Genomic DNA, 18,633 nt, shown 5'->3' on the forward strand with positions numbered 1-18,633 from the left:
GAGAGGGTGTAATCAGCTGTGCAACCCTACCCTTAATCAATGCAATTTTTCTATCACCATTAGTCCCCCTTTTCCCCTTTCCTCCCACCTCTGGTAGCCACTAATAAACTTTGGTTTCTATACATTTGCCTTTTCTTATCTTTTTAATTTGTCCTTTTGTGATTGGCTTATTCCTCTGAGCAGATGTCTTCAAGCTCCCTCCATACTGTAGCATGCATTAAGACTTCATTTCTCTTACTGGCTGAGCAGTATTCCATTATATGCACCACATTTTGTTTTTCCATTCATCTGTTGATACACATTTATGTTGTTTCTACCTTTTAGGTATTGTGAATAGTGCTGCAGTGAACATTGCATCTCTGCTTTCAGATGTTTTGGGCATATACCTAGAAGTGGAATTGCTGGATCATATGGTAGTCCTATTTTTAGTTTTTTGAGGAATCACCAACAACAGCTGTACCATTTTAATGAGAGGTCTCGGGGGGAAGGCTTAACCATGGCTAGAACTTGGCCCAAGGTTGGCAGAGGTGAACAGAATCTGTTTCATCTCTGCCTTCCCTGAGTAAATGAGCAGGAGTTTAGGGTTTATATGTGATTTTGTCACCTTGGCTCTACATGACAAGGACCAGTGTAACATTAAAGACTAGTGTGTTATGTCTTATTTCCAGGGTTATACAGTGGCCAAATGACACATCTTCTCTTTAAGGTTACAAATTAGGAAGGTTGTTGAGATTTTTGTTAAGTTTTCTTGAGTCACAGCATGCTGGGTCAGAGTGAACTTAAAGGTTGTTTCTATGTTTCTGTGTCAAAGTTCAGAAATTTTCTGAATAACTTTCCTGTGACTTATAGGTTACTGATGACTTATAGATAATGTTGGAGAGGCTCACAAAGGTATACATATTTCTGTTTCTCAGTTCATGTGATGTGTCCTTATATATACGTACTTTGAAAGCATAATAGTGACTTACACCTTATGGGATTTGAGACCATTATAGAAACATACAGAACATCCAGTGTGGAAGGTGTTTTGGAATGATGAAACCCAAAATTCAAAAGAGACGTCTACTGATAGATCTTAGCATCTACTGATACAAGCCATTTTACTAGCTCTTGTGGAATAATGATGAGGTCTGTCAAGATATTGTCGTAGTTGTTAGGTGCCATTGAGTTGGTTCCAACTCATAGCAACCCTGTGCACTGTCCAGTCCTGCGCCATCCTCACAATTCTTGCTATGTTTGAGCCCATTGTTGCAGCCACTGTGTCAATCCATTTCATTGAGGGTCTTCCTCTTTTTCATTGACCCTCTATTTTACCAAGCACGATGTCCTTCTCCAGAGACTGATCCCTCCTGATAACATGTTCAAAGTATGTGAGACGCAGTCTCACCGTCCTCGCTTCTGAGGAGCGTTCTGGTTGTACTTCTTTCAAGACAGATTTGTTCGTTCTTCTGGCAGTCCGTGGTATATTCAGTATTCTTCGCCAACACCGCAGTTCAAAGGCATCAATTCTTCTTTGGTCTTCCTTATTCATTGTTCAGCTTTCACATACATATCAGGATATTAACAGTAACAAAGTAGAATGCACACAGTTGTAAGTGGAACTTTCGGATGTTTTGGAATACTTTGAACATTGCACCTCTAGCTAATGTTTGAGCATGAATATGTGGAAACCTTCACTGGGATTTGGGATGTATACTTGAAGTCAGAAAACAAGCCTTGGGTCCCAGTCTCTCTGTGTGATCTCGTGTAAACAGTATTTGTTTTTTAAACATAGATAATAATTCCCCAGAGGATAGTTGTGTGGACCAAAATCAAGATAACATAGAGGAAATGCTTTGTAATCAGTAAAGTTCTATGCAAATATGAATTTTGATTGCTAGGCAGTTTCAGTGTTACTTGTCACAATTATTTTAGGAAAGTGTCAGTTCATTAAGGCAGAGAATTCCTAGAAATCAGCCCTATTGGCAAGGAAGGGAAAATATACTTAATTAAAAAAATTTTTTTCCCGTCTCTGATTGAGTTTTTATTTAACCTTTGGCTTTGTTACAATATAACCTGAGGAGAAACCTCTGGGCTAAGATAGGGGCTGTTGCCATTTCAACAGTTTACTTAGTGATGAAGAAAAGCTGTTGAAATAAGGAAACGTGAGTGGCAGCTAGAGCCTGGGCCCAAGGAGCTGGCATCCCAGTGCCTGGCAGCACACTTCACAGGGAACTCAGTGAACACTGGCTGCAGGAAGGGGAGATGGCCAGAATGATCACTGTTTCCTGTGTCCCCTTTTCTGTGATCCAGTTCTCGTGCTAAGATTCTTTTATAGAGATGGCTTCTCTCATGTCAACACTGTTAAAATATTACCTCGCAATGTGGTAGGTAAAATCACAGATGCACAATTAAAGAAGGTCATTGCTTTTATTGAAAATACTGTGTTGTGCATGAGACCCTTTCTTTTACTGCCCATTTCCATGAAGCAAGTCAATAAAAAAGTAGAAAAATTTCAAAACCTTTCCTTCTATATCATGCACTCCTTTCTTCCCCAGGTGTTCACTGAGCACTTGCTGTGTGCCTGTTCCAGCCCCTGAGGGATGCCAGGGATTTACACAAGCAGAGACTACCGCCCTTGTGGATTACAGCCAGCAGGGGAGCCAGGCAGTAAACAGTACATAAAATATATTTGAAATGGTGTAGTATATTAGAAAGCAACTAATTCCCTGGGGGAAAAGAAAAGACAGCAGAGAAAGGGTGGGATTGGTAGTGTTGGTTGGTGGAGAAAGGTTTACAGTTTTAAATTGGGTGGCCTCATTGAGAAGGTGACATGTGAACAAAGACTTAAAAAAGATGGAGCAAAGACCATGCCTAGAGGAAGTGACCTTCCACACAGAAGGCCTCTGCATGTAGGGAGGCCGGGACAGCCAGAGGGGAGACAGCAGTCTGCAGACATCATTTGTCTGTTACGCTGTTAATTATGAAAATTATTTTAAGGCAGCTTGTGTTTCTGTGGAAGTTCACTTGTACATATGCATGGGCATAGATGTCCATTTCATGTTCAGTGACTGGCCACCCTCACTCTTTCTCAGGCTGTGATGTCTGCCTTCCACTCGGCACAGTGTTACCTGGAAGGACTTTTGGGATGGAGGTTTGGGAGATACCTTGACACACACCCACTGCCTCTCACACCCAGCACAAACTTCCCGGCCTTAGTAGGGATGGAATTAACAATAGCATCCATATTTAGTCCTTCCCGAAGCTACAGCCTCACCCTCAGTGTGCCCTTCTCACTCTGAGGTGGCCCATTCCTGAGGGTCCCTTTGCGGAGGTGTAGGCGAGAAGCTGGTGCACCCCAGACCGCGGAGCCCCTCTGTCCCAGAGCTTCTCTCTGGAGCTACTTGAGGCCATTCCTGGCCACCTGCTGTAGAAGGGGCACCTCTGGGAGGAGAGGCTTGCTGAGGTCCTGAGACCAGTTTCGTTTTTGCCCTTTCAGACTGATGCCTTCTCACTCTCCTCTTTCCCATTGTCTACTGCCATTCTCTCCTTTCTCTGCTTTTTTCCTTTTTTTTTTTTTTAACCATTTCTGTCTCTGGCCTCTTCTCCCACATTCCTTAGCTTCTATAGTAGGCTGGCCTTCTTAGAAAGATTTTCAGTAAAAACAACCAAAAATGTTTTCCTGCATAGGGTACTCAATTTAGTAAATGATGTGAGTCCAAATACCAGTTGCTTCCCACCCTGAATATTCTCTTGGGGATGTTTCCATGCAGTCAGTTTCCTGCTCTGAGAACTTAGCCTACTGGAATCCTCATGTTTTGGAACGGGAAGAAAACACAGCCTTAAAACCTTGTCTGCCCTCAAGTGCCCATCTACAAATTACAGCTGAGTAGTGCCGAAGACCTGGCATTATACCTGCCTTGGCTGACAATCTCTCTAAGTGTCTATTTATTTATGGCTCACTCTCTTCCATAAAGAACCCGAAGTGCGTTATAAAAGTACGTACAGGAGGATAAAATAAGTAGTTGGGATAATCGGGACAAAGAGGAAGTAAGAAAATACAACCAGGGCAAGAGTCCCACAGAGAACTGCACCTGAACAGTGTGGACGGCATGGAGGCATGGATGGTGCAGAGGTGTGGACGGTGTAGACGCCGTGGAGGCATGGACGGTGCGGAGGCATGGATGGTGTGGATGGTACAGGGGTGACCTGCAGGCTGGGCTCTGGATTCCCATGGGGCCAAAGTAAGGAGCCAGTTGTGATACATCACATAGGTCATTGGATCCTTAAAGTGAAAAACTATCAAGTTGAGCAGAAGGAAGACCCCAAAGTGATGTTCTCAAACCTGAGATCAGTTTATTTCAGGGAAGATGGTGTAATGTAGTGATCAGCATCCTTGAGAGGAGCTCATGGAATCATCTTCATACTGTGATAGACCAGTGACACCACTGATAAGAAGGAGTGTGAGAGTCTAAGTTTATAGTCAGTGGCAGGAGCCTGTAGTGCGTTTACATACTCCCTGTTCTTCATGAAGACCTGGCCCATGCACTTTGACACACAAGGATGAGGGTGGTTTAAGACTTGATGTGCCTGACACAGGGCCCTTCCCTACAGCAGAGCTGGTCTCCAGGCTTCAGACAAGAGCTGCAAGCCTGCCACCTTGCAGCCCGGCAGGACTGAGGCCCCGAGTAGGAATGTAAAATATAATAAAAAAATGTTAAGCATGGCTCATTGATATCAGTCATTTCACTGTTCTGCACTTCACACACATCTGCCGGTTGACACAGTGGCCAGCTTTATGCTTTAGAAAGAAAATTGATGAGACTGTCCCAGATGGACTGGTAGGGAAACAGAGTGCCTACTTGGGTGTTTCTTGGAGTAGTGCAGAGGTGAGATGTTCATTGCAGGTTCAAGTATGCAATGACAATTGGTAGGCCTAGGAGGAAGGGATGGTTTTAAGGGAATTTCTGAGATATCATTTGAAGGTCTGTCTCTGCAATGAGGTAGTGAGTGGAGTCTGTGGGTATTTTTGAAAGTGCCACAGATAATGACTGATTTTCCAGGCTTGGAAACATCTGGGCTCTTAGAGAGAGAACGGTACAGGCCTCAAGGAGACATAGAAATCACATGAGTCTTCTGAAAGGTTGGCACCAATGTGGCAAAAGAGAAATACTTTGATATTTTTATAACATCTTAGAGGGTAAATGGAAAAGAAATGATTGTATTTCCTCTAGTCATGAAAATTTTCATTTTCTGAAGTATTTGTTGTTATCCTTTATATAAAAAGCTGTGTATTATAGTCTTCTTGACTCTTGTCCCCCATTTGTCCATTTTTCTCATCCTCAAAAAGAACAGCTTGCTTTTAGTTTTTGAAACTATCAGAGACTTCTATGCGTATATGAGCAAATTCAAATATGTATACTATTTCTTCTTCTTACCCAAATAGTGGCATATGTATACATATTATTAAACAAATAATATTGCATTGTATAAACATGGCATAATTTATTTAACCAGTTGCCTCTTGATGGAGACAGTGCTGTTTCTAATGTTTTGTTATTATAGACAATATTCCAATAAATAACCTTTTTTCATCATTTCTCTTATGTAGGATACATGCTACAAGTAGAATAATGAATGCTATATGTACCTGTTGTTTTGATAGCTATTGCTGCATTGTATTCCTTAGTTAAGTTTGTTAAAAACCCGCTTGTGATCCCACCAGCGATGCGTGAGAGCGCTCGTTTTCCCTCAGCTTTGCTGCCAAGCATGTGACCAAAGGTTTTTTTTCTTGACAATCTCACCAGTAACAAATGGTAACTCGGATGCATGTTTTCCTGCATTTTTCTTTACGTGAACTTTTCATTTGTTTAAGGACCATTTTTCTTTACTTTTCTGTGAATGTCTGTTCATATTCTTTGCCCATTTTTCTTTCTCATTAAGTTTAAGATTTTTCTTATCTATTTATCAGGGCCTCTTTGTTACCCTGTTTTTCCTTTTGAAAATGTTTTTAAGGCTCCCAGGGGATATTGGAGGAAAAGCTAAGATACTAAAAAATTAGTACATGTTAAATAAAATCAAATACTGTAAATTTGTCAGCGTTATACATGTCGGGCTCTAAAAGCTGTTACCTGTTGCTGTCAAGTCAATTCTGACTCATAGTGACCCTATAGGACAGAGTAGAACGGCCCCATGGAGTTTGTAAGGAGCAGCTGGTGGATTTAACCACTATGCCACAAGGGTTTCCACTGGGCTCTAGGTGATTGATTTTATCTACAGGTTTGAATCCATAAAATCAAAAAGATTTTGAAAAATTAAGGAAAAAGCCTGCGTCAAGAAGCTGCAGGAACTCCCCCACCGGCCTTACTTTATTATTATTTGTGTTTGAAAAACCTAAGACAATTACAGAAAAACATTTTGAAGTTGTTTTAGGACTCTCACCCCTTAACATCTTCCAACATCACTTCTTTTTTACTTTCTCGCATTGCATCCCTCATTTGTGACTACATTAAGTAGTAGTATTATCGTAAATACTTATTTTGTTCTAGATTTTTTTGTATTTTGTTCTAGTTTGTCATTTAATAAACATGTATTTGTATAATTATGATTTGTAATAACTACATTAAAATGTAACATAATTTTTAAGCCACTCCCTAATTTTAGGTACTTGAGTTGTTTTCGTGGTTTTGCTCTTATAAGTAATCCTGCTCTGAGTACCTTCCTTTCTTGATCTTTTTGCTGCTGTTGAATTATTATCCCCCTATTCTGTTCAAACCGCTGCTTCTTGATCTATATGTAAAGGTTCCTCATGAGCACAATTAAATATTCTGGAATTCCCAGTCTTCACAATGTTATCCATAATTTGTTATGATCCACACAGTCAAATTCATAAGGTTTTCACTGGCTAATACTTTTCAGAAGTAGGCTGCCAGATCCTTCTTCCTAGTCTGTCTTAGTCTGGAAGCTCAGCTAAAACCTGTCCTCCATGGGTGACCCTGCTGGTGTCTGAATACCAGCGGCATAGCTTCCAGCATTACAGCAACACTCAAGCCTGCACGGTATGACAAACTGACAGACACGTGGGGGTATTTGCAGGATATACACATATATATGTACGTGGGTATACTTCCACACACCCACTCTGGTCAACTTACCTATCTACCTATTTATCCACTCATATGTTATTGTTTGTTATTACTGTTGTTATAGGATTGTACCTGCATTAGTATTTACCATTGTTGACTTTTACTGTTGTGTACCTTTTGGTGTTTACTTTTACCTTGATTACGTTGTGCTAACTTTCCCCATGTTGTGTATTCTCTCTTCCTTCACCAGCGTTAGTACATGTCTACTGTCTAGTTAGTGGCTTTCCTGCCACACCCCCCTCATCCCTGGTAACCATCAAAGAATGTTTCTTTCTGTATAAAAACCTTTCCTTGACTTTTTGTAGTAGTTGTCTCATACAATATTTGCCCTTTTGTGATTGACTTATTTCACTCAGCATAATGTCCTCCAGGTTCATCCATGTCGTGAGATATTTTATAGATTCGTCATTAGTCTTTGAACTCTGCATAGTATTCCATTGTGTATATGTACCACGGTTTGTCTATATCCATTGGTCAGTTGATGGGCACTTAGGCTGTTTCCATCTTTTTGTTATTGTAAATAATGCTACAATGAACACGGGTGTGCATATGTCTATTCGTGTCTTGTTATTTCTCTAGGATATATACCTAGGAGTGGGATTGCTGGGTCGTATGGTATTTCTATTTCTAGCTTTTTGAGGAAACACCATAATGTTTTCCTTAGTAGTTGTTTGATTTTACATTCCCACAGCAATGTATGAGAGTTACATTCTATCCACAGCCTCTCCAGCATTTGTTGCTTTCTATTTTTTTGATCAGTGCCATTATCATCAGTGTGAGATGATATCTCATTGTAGTTTTGATTTACATCTCTCCAATGGCTAATGATCACCGGTATCATTTCATGTATTTATTTGTTGGCTGCCTGGATGTCTTCTTTGGTGAAGTGTCTGTTCATGTCCTTTGTCCATTTTTTATTTTGTCTTTTTGTTGCTGGGTTGCTGGAGTTTTCTCTAAATTTTAGAGATTAGACCCTCTTTAGATATGTTGTAGCCAAAAATTTTTTCTGGTCTATGGGTTCTCTTTTTACTCTTTTGGAAAAGTCTTTTGATGAGCATAAGTATTTGATTTTCAGGAGGTCCCAATTGTCTAGTTTATCTTCTGCTGTTTGTGCTGTTTTAGTTATGCTTAATAGTCTACGCAATAAGTTAGGGCTCCTAGGTTTGCCCCTGTTTTTTCTCTTATGATCTTTATGGTTTTAAGTTTTACATTTAGGTCTTTGATCTATCTTGAGTTAGTTTTTGTGTATGATATGAGGTATGGATTCTTTTCATTATTCTGCAAATGGATATCCACTTTTACCAGCATCATTTGTTAGACTGTCTCTTCTCCATTTAGTGAATTTCAACCCTTAGTCAAAGATTAACTACCCATAGGTTGATGGGTTTATTTCTGGGTTCTCAATTCTATCCCATTGGTCTGTGTGTCTCATAACAGTACAGGGCTGTTTTGACTACTGTGGCTATGTAGTAGGTTCTGAGTTCGGAGACTGTGAGGCCTCCTACTTCATTCCACTTCTTTAGTAATGTTTTACTTGTCTGAAGTCTCTTTCTTTCCCATATAAAGTTGATGATTAGTTAAAGAGTGTTGTTGCAATTTGGACTGGGATTGCATTGTATCTGTAGATCACTTGGGGTAGTATTGTCGTTTTCATAATGTTAAGTCTTCCTGTCCATGAGCATGGTATAATTTCCATTTTTGCAGGTCTCTTTTGGTTTCTTGTAGTATTGTTGTGTATTTGTCTTTGTATAAGTCTTTTATGTCCCTAACCCAGTGCCATCGAATCGATTGTTAGGTTTTATTCCCAAGTATTTTATCTTTTTTTTGTGGGGGGGGGAGCTATTATAAATGGTATTGTATTCCTGATTTTCTTTTCAGAGTTCTCTTGTTTAGTGTAGAAGAATGCAACTGAGTTTTGTAAATTAATCTTGTACCACACCATTTTGCTAAATCCTTCTATTAGTTCCAGTAGCTTTCTTGTCGAATCTCTGGGCTTTTCTTTGTATAGGATCATGTCATCCACAAATAGGGACAGTTTTACTTCTTCCTTACCAATTTTGATGCCTTTTATTTTCCTATCTTGCCTTATTGCTCTAGTTACAACTCTCCAGTACAATATTGAATAAAAGTGGTGATAAAGGGCATCCTTGTTTTTTTTTTTTTTGTCTAGTTCCCATTCTCAAGGGGAATGATTTCAGTCTCTCTCCATTGAGAACAATGTTGGCTATTGGTTTCGTATACATACTCTAAGTTATATTTAGGGATTACCCTTCTCTTCCTATTTGGTCAAGAGTTTGTATTAAGAATGGGTGTTGGACTTTATCAAATGCCTTTTCTGCATCAGTTGGCTTGATCATGTATATTTTTACCTTTGTTATTTATGTGATGAATTGCATTGATTGAGTTTGTAATGTTAAACCATTCTCACATACCTTGTGTGAATCCCACTTGGTCGTGGTGTATTATTTTTTTTTGATACGCTATTGAATTCCGTTGGCTAAGATTTTTTTGAGAATCTTTGCATCTGTATTCATGAGGGATATTGGTTTATAATTTTCTTTTTATGTTGTCTTTGCCTAGCATTTATATCAGGGTTATGCTGTCTTCATAGAGTAAATTTGAGAGTATTTCTTCCTTTTCTAGGTTCTGGAATAGTTTGAGTAGGATTGGTGTCAACTCTTCTCTGAATGTTTGATAGAATTCTCCAGCAAAGATGTCTGGGTCAGGATTTTTTTTAAGTTTCTATTTCAGTTTATGTTAGTTTAGGTAGATAGCGTGTTTCTAGAAATTTGTCCATTCCTTCTAGGTTTTCAAATTTGTTGGAGTAGTTTTTTATAGTGTTCTGTTATGATCCTTTTTATCTCAGTTGGTTCTGTTGTAATGTTACCCATCTTATTTGTTATTTGGGTTATTTGCATCTTCTCAGTCTTTTTCTTTGTCAGTTTGACCAGTGGTTTGTCTATTTCATTGATTCTCTCAAAGAACCAACTTCTAGTCTTGTTGATTCTATTGATTTTTCTATTTCATTTATTTCTGCTCTAATCTTTGTTATTTCTTTTTTTCTGATAACTGTGGATTATTTTGCTGCTCTTTTTCTATTTGTTCAAATTGTAGGGTTAAGCTATTTTGCCCTTCTTTTTTGATGTGTGCATTTAATGCCATGAATTCTCCTCTGAGCATTGTTTTTTCTGTTTCCCACAGGTTTGGGTATGTTGTATTTTCATTCTCATTTGATTCTAGGAATTTTTAAATTTTATTTTTGATTTCTTCCCTTACCCAGTGGTTTTTCAGCAAGGTGTTATTCAATTTCAGTGTATTTGATTTTTCCCCCTGTTCTCCCTGTTACCGATTTCTAGTTTTATAGCACTGTGGTCAGAGAAGATGTTTTGTATTATTTTGATTTATTTCAATTTATTGAGGCTGGCTTTGTGGCCTAAAATATGGTCTGTTCTGGAGAATGGTCCATGTGCATTGTAGAAGAATATACTATACACTCAGTGCACCATACTGCTGTTGAGTGGAATGTTCCATATATGTTTATGAGGTAAAATTGTTTAATTGTGTTATTTAAATCTTCGGCATCTTTGTTTAATTTCTTTCTATTCATTCAGTCCTTCATTGAAAGTGGTTTGGTAAAGTGTCCTGCTGTTACCATGTAACTATCAATTTCTCTTTTCAATACTGTTAGAGTTTTTTTTTTTTTTTGTATTCTGGAGCTCTGTCATTGGGTATGTAGGTATTTGTTATGGTTATGTCTTCTTGGTGGATTGTGCCTTTGATCATTATATGATGCCCCTCCTTGTCTGTTTTGGTGGGCTTTGATTTAAAGTCTATTTTATCAGAGATTAATTTTGCTATTCCTGCTCTTTTTTGGTTACTGTTTGCATGACATATATTTTTTTAATCCTTTGATTTTTAACCTATTTATGTTTTTGTGTCTAAGGTGTGTTTCTTGTAGGCAGCATATTGATGAGTCATGTTATTTATCCATTCAGCCACTCTCTGTCTCTTAACTGGTGCATTTATACCGTTTACATTCACTGTAATTATTGATAGGTCTGAATTCACTATTGTCATTTTGTTATGCTTTTTGTTGAAGTGTTGCCTTTTTCTTTGTTCCACTTAATTTTCTGTACTGAGTTCTTTTTTCTTTTCGTTTCTTTTATTGTCGCTGATTTTGTTTTTACTGAGTCCTTATGGTTTTCTGCTTTATTTTGGCGAATAGTTTATTAACTTTTTTTGTGGTTACTGTGATGTTTACCTTTATCTTCCTAGGTTTAAAATAGTCTGTTGATAGCACGACTTCCTCTCCATGTGGAAGTTCTTTGTGTACACGATTTATGCACTCTTTTTGAAGTTATCCTCACTTATGGATTGATATCTCTGGTTCCCTGTTTCCAGTTCTATAGCTTTATTTTACTTTTGAGATTTCTCTATCTGGGTTGGCATCTTGGTGATGCTATCGTGTGGCTTTCTCTCAATTTGTTCTCTGATGTCGTTGATTCTCTATCCTAAGGACTGCCTTTAACATTTCTTATAAGGATGGTTTTGTTTTTAAAAATTCCCTTACATTCTGTTTATCTGAGAATGTCTTAATTTCACCATCATACTTGAGAGACAGTTTTGCTGGATATATGATTCTTGGTTGGCAGTTCTTTTCGTTCAGGGTTTTATATATGTCATGCCATTGCCTTCTTGTCTGCATGATTTCTTTGAAGAAATCAGAGCTTAGTTTTATTCGAGCCCCTTTGTAGGTTATATTTCATTTTTCATGGGCTGCTCTCAGAATTCTCTCTATATCTTTGGACTTGGAAAGTTTGATTATGCTATATCTTGGCGACTTTCTTTTGGGGTCTACCCTTTATGGGGTTTGTCAAACTTTTGGGATGGAAAACTATTCATCTTTCGTGATATTGGGGTAATTTTCTTCCAGAAGATCTTCAAAAATTCTCTGTGATTTTTTTTGTCTCCTCCTCTTCTGGGTTTCCAGTCATGTGTAAATTATTCCTCCCCATAATGCCCCACATAAGTCTTATGCTTTCTTCATTTTTTTCCTGATTGTTCCTCAAACAAATTGATATCAAGGATTTTGTCTTCTTTATTTCACTAACTTCTGTGTCCTTCAATTATCTGTTTCTGGTACTTTATCTTATGGATTTCTAGTTGCTGTTTTTATATGATTTTGAATTGTCTATTTAATTTGTCATTTTGTTCTTGTATTGTTTTCCTGAATTCTTCTGAGTCCCCCCCCCCCATGTTTTCCTTGGTTTTGGCTGTGTTTTCCATGAACTCTTTGAGAACCCTGTATATAAGCCTTTTGAATTCCTTATGAGGTAGTTCCAACATTGCCTCTTCCTCAGGAAGGTTTTCTGCCCCTTTATTTGTTCACTTGCTTGAACCATCTTGTCTTGCATCTTTATATGATTTGCTATTGTCTGCTATCTCCGAGACATTAAGGGGTTATTTTATTTATGATTTTTTTTGTTTTTGCTTTGCTATATCTGAATGGGCACTCTTTCCAGTGAGGGCACTCTTTCCAGTGAGGGAGGGTCAGGGTGGGGTAGGCATCTGTAGGGCACACAAGTGCTCTCTCCAACATGAGAGGAACAGGGCAGATGGCTGGGGTTCGTGCAGGTGCTCTTTCTGTTGGGAGAGGGGCAAGTCGGGCAAACCAGAGGAGGGGGAGAGAAAAATAAAAAAGAAAAGACAAACAAAAAAATAAGGGTCTTGTCTATTGCCCAGGTTTTGGAGAGTCATGGTGTGTCTGGGTCCTGATTTCCTCCCTGCTCGGTGTGCACCAGGATCTCTGACGCTCTCATCCTCCGTCCTGTGCTTTCCCTCCTTAGCTCCAGTTCATGTTCTGTTCACCTAGCTTCACTCCAGGTATTTCTTCAAGGTTTCTTTGCCTTCTCTTGGGAGCTTCATGATGTTGTCTTCTTATGCCCCTCACCCAAGGTTGATGGTCGCTTTGTTTTACAATGGCCCCACTGTGCTGAACAGCTGGCAGAGCTCCTCTGCCCCGTTCACAGCTGTAGTTCACTTTCTTTTTTCAATCGGTGTTTGATCTAATTCTATATTCTTTTATTTGATGCTCAGGGTTTATGAGTTGTCATCTGTATATGTTAAACTTTCTCAGGTCTTTGCTGTAGAAGGGCAGCGTGGTACGTCTGACTAGGCCACCATCTTGAATCCCTAGCTCTTTAGTGAAGTTTTCATGTATCAGTATAAATGACTTTAAATTTTTTTTGCCTCAATCTTTAACTGATTTTTAGGCAGTTGACCCCATTGGTCAGGAGTTGCTCACACTTTTTGTTCACACTGTTGTTTCTGTGGTTAAGTATCTCCCTTTTCTGCTTTTGCTTACTTCCTTCCTAACACACACCGTCAGCACTCAGCCAGCTTTTCACATTTCGTTCAAGTGGCCCTTCCCTCTCACTTATGGAGCCATTCTCTCTCTGTATCATTTTCCTTTTGTGTCCTCATTTTGAATATATTTTTAAATCCATTTATCCCTTAAGCAAATCATTCTATGAGTCTCACACTTCTTTGTGGCTTCTGTTCTACTCTGTTTGTCCTCATTTCATTTATGAACGGTGGTGGCAGCAGCACCTGCCTGGAAGCTGGCCCACACGAGGGTCTTATTCACACAGACTTTCCTAGTCTGTGTTTCCAGATTTCACTCCCAAGCCACCCTCCACTGCCCTTCCATTCCTTTACTACTGAGAAGCTTCCTTAGTCTAGAATTTCCCTTCAGTTTTCTCTGTAGTTTGGATCTGTATTAGTTTTCTATTGCTGCTAACACATTAGGTCATACCTAGTGACTTAAAACAATACAACTTGGTTAAAAATTTTTTTTGTTAAAAAAACAGAATTTGGTTGTTTCAGTGTCTCTGCATCAGGATTCCAGGTACAGATTGGCCACACCCTCTATTCAGGGTCTTCCCAGGTTTTTGTCCCAAGGTGTTAGCAGGGCCACATTCTCATCTGGAGCTCCGGGTCCTCTTCTAAGCTCATTCAGAGTGTTCGGAGAATGCAGTTCCTCACAACTGTAGAGCTGAGGTCCCATTTTCTTGCTGGCTGCTGGGGTGTTTCTCAGCTCCTGAGACTGCCATCAGGTCCTAGCCACATGGCCCTCTCTCGACATGGCAGCTCACTTCTTCCAAGCCAGCAGGAGAATCTCTCTCCATTCTGCTAAGATGGGGTCTTATATAACCTAGTCAAAGAAGTGACATCCTGTCATATTCACAGAGTCTGCGCACACTCAAGGGGAGGGCATCGTACTAGACATGTGCAACAAGGGATGGTTATCCTTGGGGCCGTTTCAGAGTTCTGCCTACCAAAGGATCCTACCCATCTTTTAGTGTCCAATCGAAATGATGTTTTTTATGAGTTCTTTCCTTAAGCCTTTCCAGCAGTGTGAATTGCTCTGTTCCTTTCTTCATATAGCAGTTTGTATCTTCTGTCTTGCTCTGTCTGATGTATGTGAAATATGCCGTTAGCATTCATGGTTTTGACATAATCTGGATGGCACACTTTACCTTTGGGGTGAATGGTGCTAGATCTGCATTTCACTGTCACTGAATTGCCCTCTATGTTTTATTGAAGTAACTCTTGCTAGAGTGAGAGTTATGGTTTTTAATGAAGTTGAGAGCCCTTGAAAGCCTGACACACCCTTTCTGAATGTGAAACACCTACTGTGGTATTTTGTAGACATACCTGCCTGTCCATAAGCTACTTAGGGACAGAGATTGTCTTTTCTCCTGCATCTGTAAAAATCAGAGCTCAGAGGCAGTGACCAGGGCTTAAAAGCCTGGAATTTAATCAGGAATACAAGAAAATATTACAGACAGTATGATTCTGGAATGCATTAGTGAGGGAAGTATGGAATGTGGGAAGGAATAAAAATGGAAAACTGAGCCCATTCTTGGATGTCTTTCTAGAGTCTCCACAATCTCTTGCTGCTAGAAGAGACGCAATCAACGTTACTGATAATTATCAGGAAATAGTAGGAACCTATTTAGCCTTTATATGTTTTAAAACAATTTGTTTTGTTTTCTGATTACAGCTGGTGCTCAAGAGAAAATTGGCTGGGCCTTTGGTCTGGGATTAGAAAGGCTGGCCATGATCCTCTATGATATCCCTGATATCCGCCTGTTCTGGAGCGAGGACGAGCGGTTCCTGAAGCAGTTCCATGTGTCTGATATCAACCAGACCGTGAAATTTCAGGTAAATTACTTGCAAGAATTAAGTAAAAATAACAAAAATGGTTTTCAGTGATTGAGACGATCCTGTACTTTTAAAAGGAAGCTATTGAATTAAAAAAATAATGTGGATTTGAAAAGAGGTTTTAAGTAGTGATCTGTAAGACACAAGAGGTTCATAAACCTCCGGATATTGTATGTGGAAAATTTGAATGTGCCCATATGTAGATTAATAATGGGAGGGTCTGTAGTTTTCATCAAATTCTCAGAGAGATCAAGGACTTCAAAAGGAGTTAGGGACAACTGGAATGACAGATTAGCATAAAATTCCAGCCTAATAATTGTTATGCAAGTCTTTAACAGTTAGCAAGAACCTCACCATTCCAGGTAACTATGTTTGTTTATTTTTGATACACTTGGTAACTTTATTGGACTTCGGGAAAGATTATTGTTGTTGTAACTGTTCTTGTAGTTGGGTGCTGTCAAGATGATTTCGACTAGTAGTGACTCCATGTGATATGATAGAACTGCCCCATAGGGTTTTCTCGATTGTGATCTTTACAGAAGATTACCAGGTTTTTCTCCCATGGAGCCAGTGGGTGGGTTCTAACTACCAGCCGAGCACTTAACCATTGTACCACCAGGGCTCCTTCTGGAAAGATTACCAAAACCAAACCCATTGCTGATCTATTGATTCCAACTAATAGCTACCCTATAGGACAGAGTAGAGCTGACTTAATAGGGTTTCCAAGGCTGTAAATCTTGGAAGCAGCCTTTCCGGAAGCAGACTGCCACATCTTTCTCTAGAAGAGCAACTGGTGAGTTCAAACCGCTGACCTCTCCGTTAGCAGCAAAGCACTTAACCACTTCACCACCAGGACTCCTTTCTGGAACAATTGCTCACCCCATATTTTCCTTTGAGATTGGAGACTCTTGGCAGTTATATCTACTCACAAAAAATTTTGACTTATTTATTTATTAACAATACTTTATTACAGTATAATTTACAAAAGGAACATACACAGATCTTAACTATACAGCTCAATGAACATGTACCTGTGTATACCAGAATGTTTTTATCACCCCCTGATGTTCCCTAAGACCACATTCTCTTCCAAGACAGATTTGTTCGTTCTTTCGGCAGTCCATGGTATATTCAGTGTTCTTTGTCAACATCATAATTCAAAGGTGTCAGTTTTACTTCAGTCTTCCCTATTCATTGTCTAGCTTTTGCATGCACATGAGGCGATTGAAAACACCATGGCTTGGGTCAGGTGTACCTTAGTCTTCAAGGTGACATCTGTGCCTTTAGCACTTAAAGAGATCTTTTGCAGCAGATTTGCCCAATGCAATGTGTCATGTGATTTCTTGACTGCTGCTTCCATGGGTGTTGATTGTGGATTCAAGTAAAATGAAATCCTTAACAACTTCAACATTTTCTCAGTTTATCATGATGTTGCTTATTGGTCCAGTTGTGAAGAATTTTATTTTCTGTATGTTGAGGTGTAATCCATACGAAGGCTGTGGTCTTTGATCTTCAAGTCCTCTTTACTTTCAGCAAGCAAGGTTGTGTCACATGCATAATGCAGGTTGTTAATGAGTCTTCCTCCAGCCCTGATGCCCTGTTCTTCTTCGTATAGTCCAGTTTCTTGGACTATTTGCTCAGCATACTGATTGAATAAATACGGTGAAAGGATACAACCCTGACACACACCTTTCCTGACTTTAAGGTACTTCCTTTATTCACCATAATATTTTTGCCATTATTTTATCATTAAATGTTTCAAAGAATTTACCAGGTTTGTTATCTGGGCTTAGAGTTTTCTTTGTGGGGAGGATTTTATTTATTACATAAATTTTTTTTTTTTAAACAAGCATAAGACTATGTGTATTTTCTACTTCTTCCTATGTCAGTTTTGGAATGTTGTGTTGTTCAAGGAATTGCCTATTTTGTCTAAGTGATGAAATTTATTGATGTAAAGTTATTTATAATATTCTGTGTATTAGTTTCCTAGGGCTGCTGTAACAAATTACCAGAAACTAGGTGGCTTAAAACAACAATTATGTATTGCTTCAGTTCTGGAAAGTACAAGTTTGAATTCAGGAGGTCAGCAGAGTCATACGCTCTCCAAAGACTCAAGGGTGAGATATTTTCTTCTCTCTCCCGGCTTCGGGTAGCCCCATTTGTTCCTTGCTTGTGGCAGCAACACTCCTTCACATGACCGAATTCCCTCTGTGTCTATGTCTCTTTCCCTCTTTTTATAAGGGTATCAGTCATAATGGTTTAGAACCCAATCTACTCCAGCATGACCTCATGTTAACTGATTATATAGGCAAAGACTCTATTTCCAAATAAGGCCTCACATTCATGGATACCTGGCCTTAGAATTTTAACATGTCTTTTGTCAGTCAACCCATAACATAATCTTAACACCTTCAAATCCTAATCTTCAGCGATATAATTCGTTAACATGAGATCATACTGGAGTAGGTTGGTTTTAATGTCTCTGTGATGTTACCCCCTTTTTTATACCTGGTATTACTAATTTGTATTTATTACTCATTTTTTTCTTTATTTTCTTTCTTTCCTTCCTTCCTTTCTTCTTTGTGAAAATAGCCACAGCAAAGCATACATCAATTCAACAATTTCTACATGTACAATTCATGGATGTTTATTATATTTTTCAAGTTGTGGAATTATTCTCATTATTCTTTTCCAAATTATCCTACCACCATTAACATGAATTCGGTGCCCCCTAAGCTTCTCATCTAACCTTTCAAGTTGCCGTTGTCAGTTTGAACCCATATAGATAATTCTTTAAGAGGCCACGGTGTCACAGAAGACATTCTTACTAATTAAGCTAAACTATTGTTTGGTTTAAAGAAGACTTCAGGGGGTATTTTTGCTTTCAGGTTTAAAGATTATCTCAGGGCAATAGGTTTGCAGAGTCATCCAGGCTCTATGGCTCCAGAAAGCCTGGATTTGCTGAGAATTTGAAGTTTTGTTCCACATTTTCACCCTTTTGATCAAAATTTTTCTGTAGAATCTTTGATCAAAATGTTCAGTAATGGTAGCCGGACACGATCCAGCTCTTCTGGTCTCATGGCAAAGGAGGCTGTTCTTCATGGAGAAAATTAGACACACGTTTCATTTCTTCCTTCTATTCTTGACTCTCCTTCTTCCTCTGCTGCGCCAGGTGCATACACACTAATTATTGTGCATTGAATGGGTGATCACAACATAGGGGATGATTCTAGGAGGTAGAACCAAAAAAAAAAAAAAATTTTTTTTTTTTTTGCCAAGTCGA

The 18,633-nt window shown here is 39.0% G+C and overlaps 1 protein-coding gene across 19 annotated transcripts in view; it reads left to right on the top strand.

Moving 5' to 3' along the window:
• FARS2 (phenylalanyl-tRNA synthetase 2, mitochondrial) overlaps positions 1 to 18,633 on the top strand; it is a 643,593-nt gene that overhangs the window by 352,292 nt on the left and 272,668 nt on the right. For 16 of the 19 annotated variants that reach the window (XR_002787652.2, XR_002787653.2, XR_010321138.1 and 13 more), the window contains one exon: positions 15,190 to 15,350. Coding sequence is in view for 10 of the 19 variants with exons in the window: in XM_003417842.4 (XP_003417890.1) it covers positions 15,190 to 15,350 (161 nt within the window). In the remaining 9 variants the exon portion in view is untranslated. Of the gene's footprint in view, positions 1 to 15,189; positions 15,351 to 16,965; positions 17,468 to 18,633 lie in introns of all 19 variants that reach the window. The other 3 variants (XR_010321152.1, XR_010321156.1, XR_010321157.1) reach the window with 2 other exon arrangements.

This window comes from Loxodonta africana, chromosome 1 (assembly GCF_030014295.1).
Source record: "Loxodonta africana isolate mLoxAfr1 chromosome 1, mLoxAfr1.hap2, whole genome shotgun sequence".
Taxonomy (NCBI): Eukaryota; Metazoa; Chordata; class Mammalia; order Proboscidea; family Elephantidae; genus Loxodonta; species Loxodonta africana.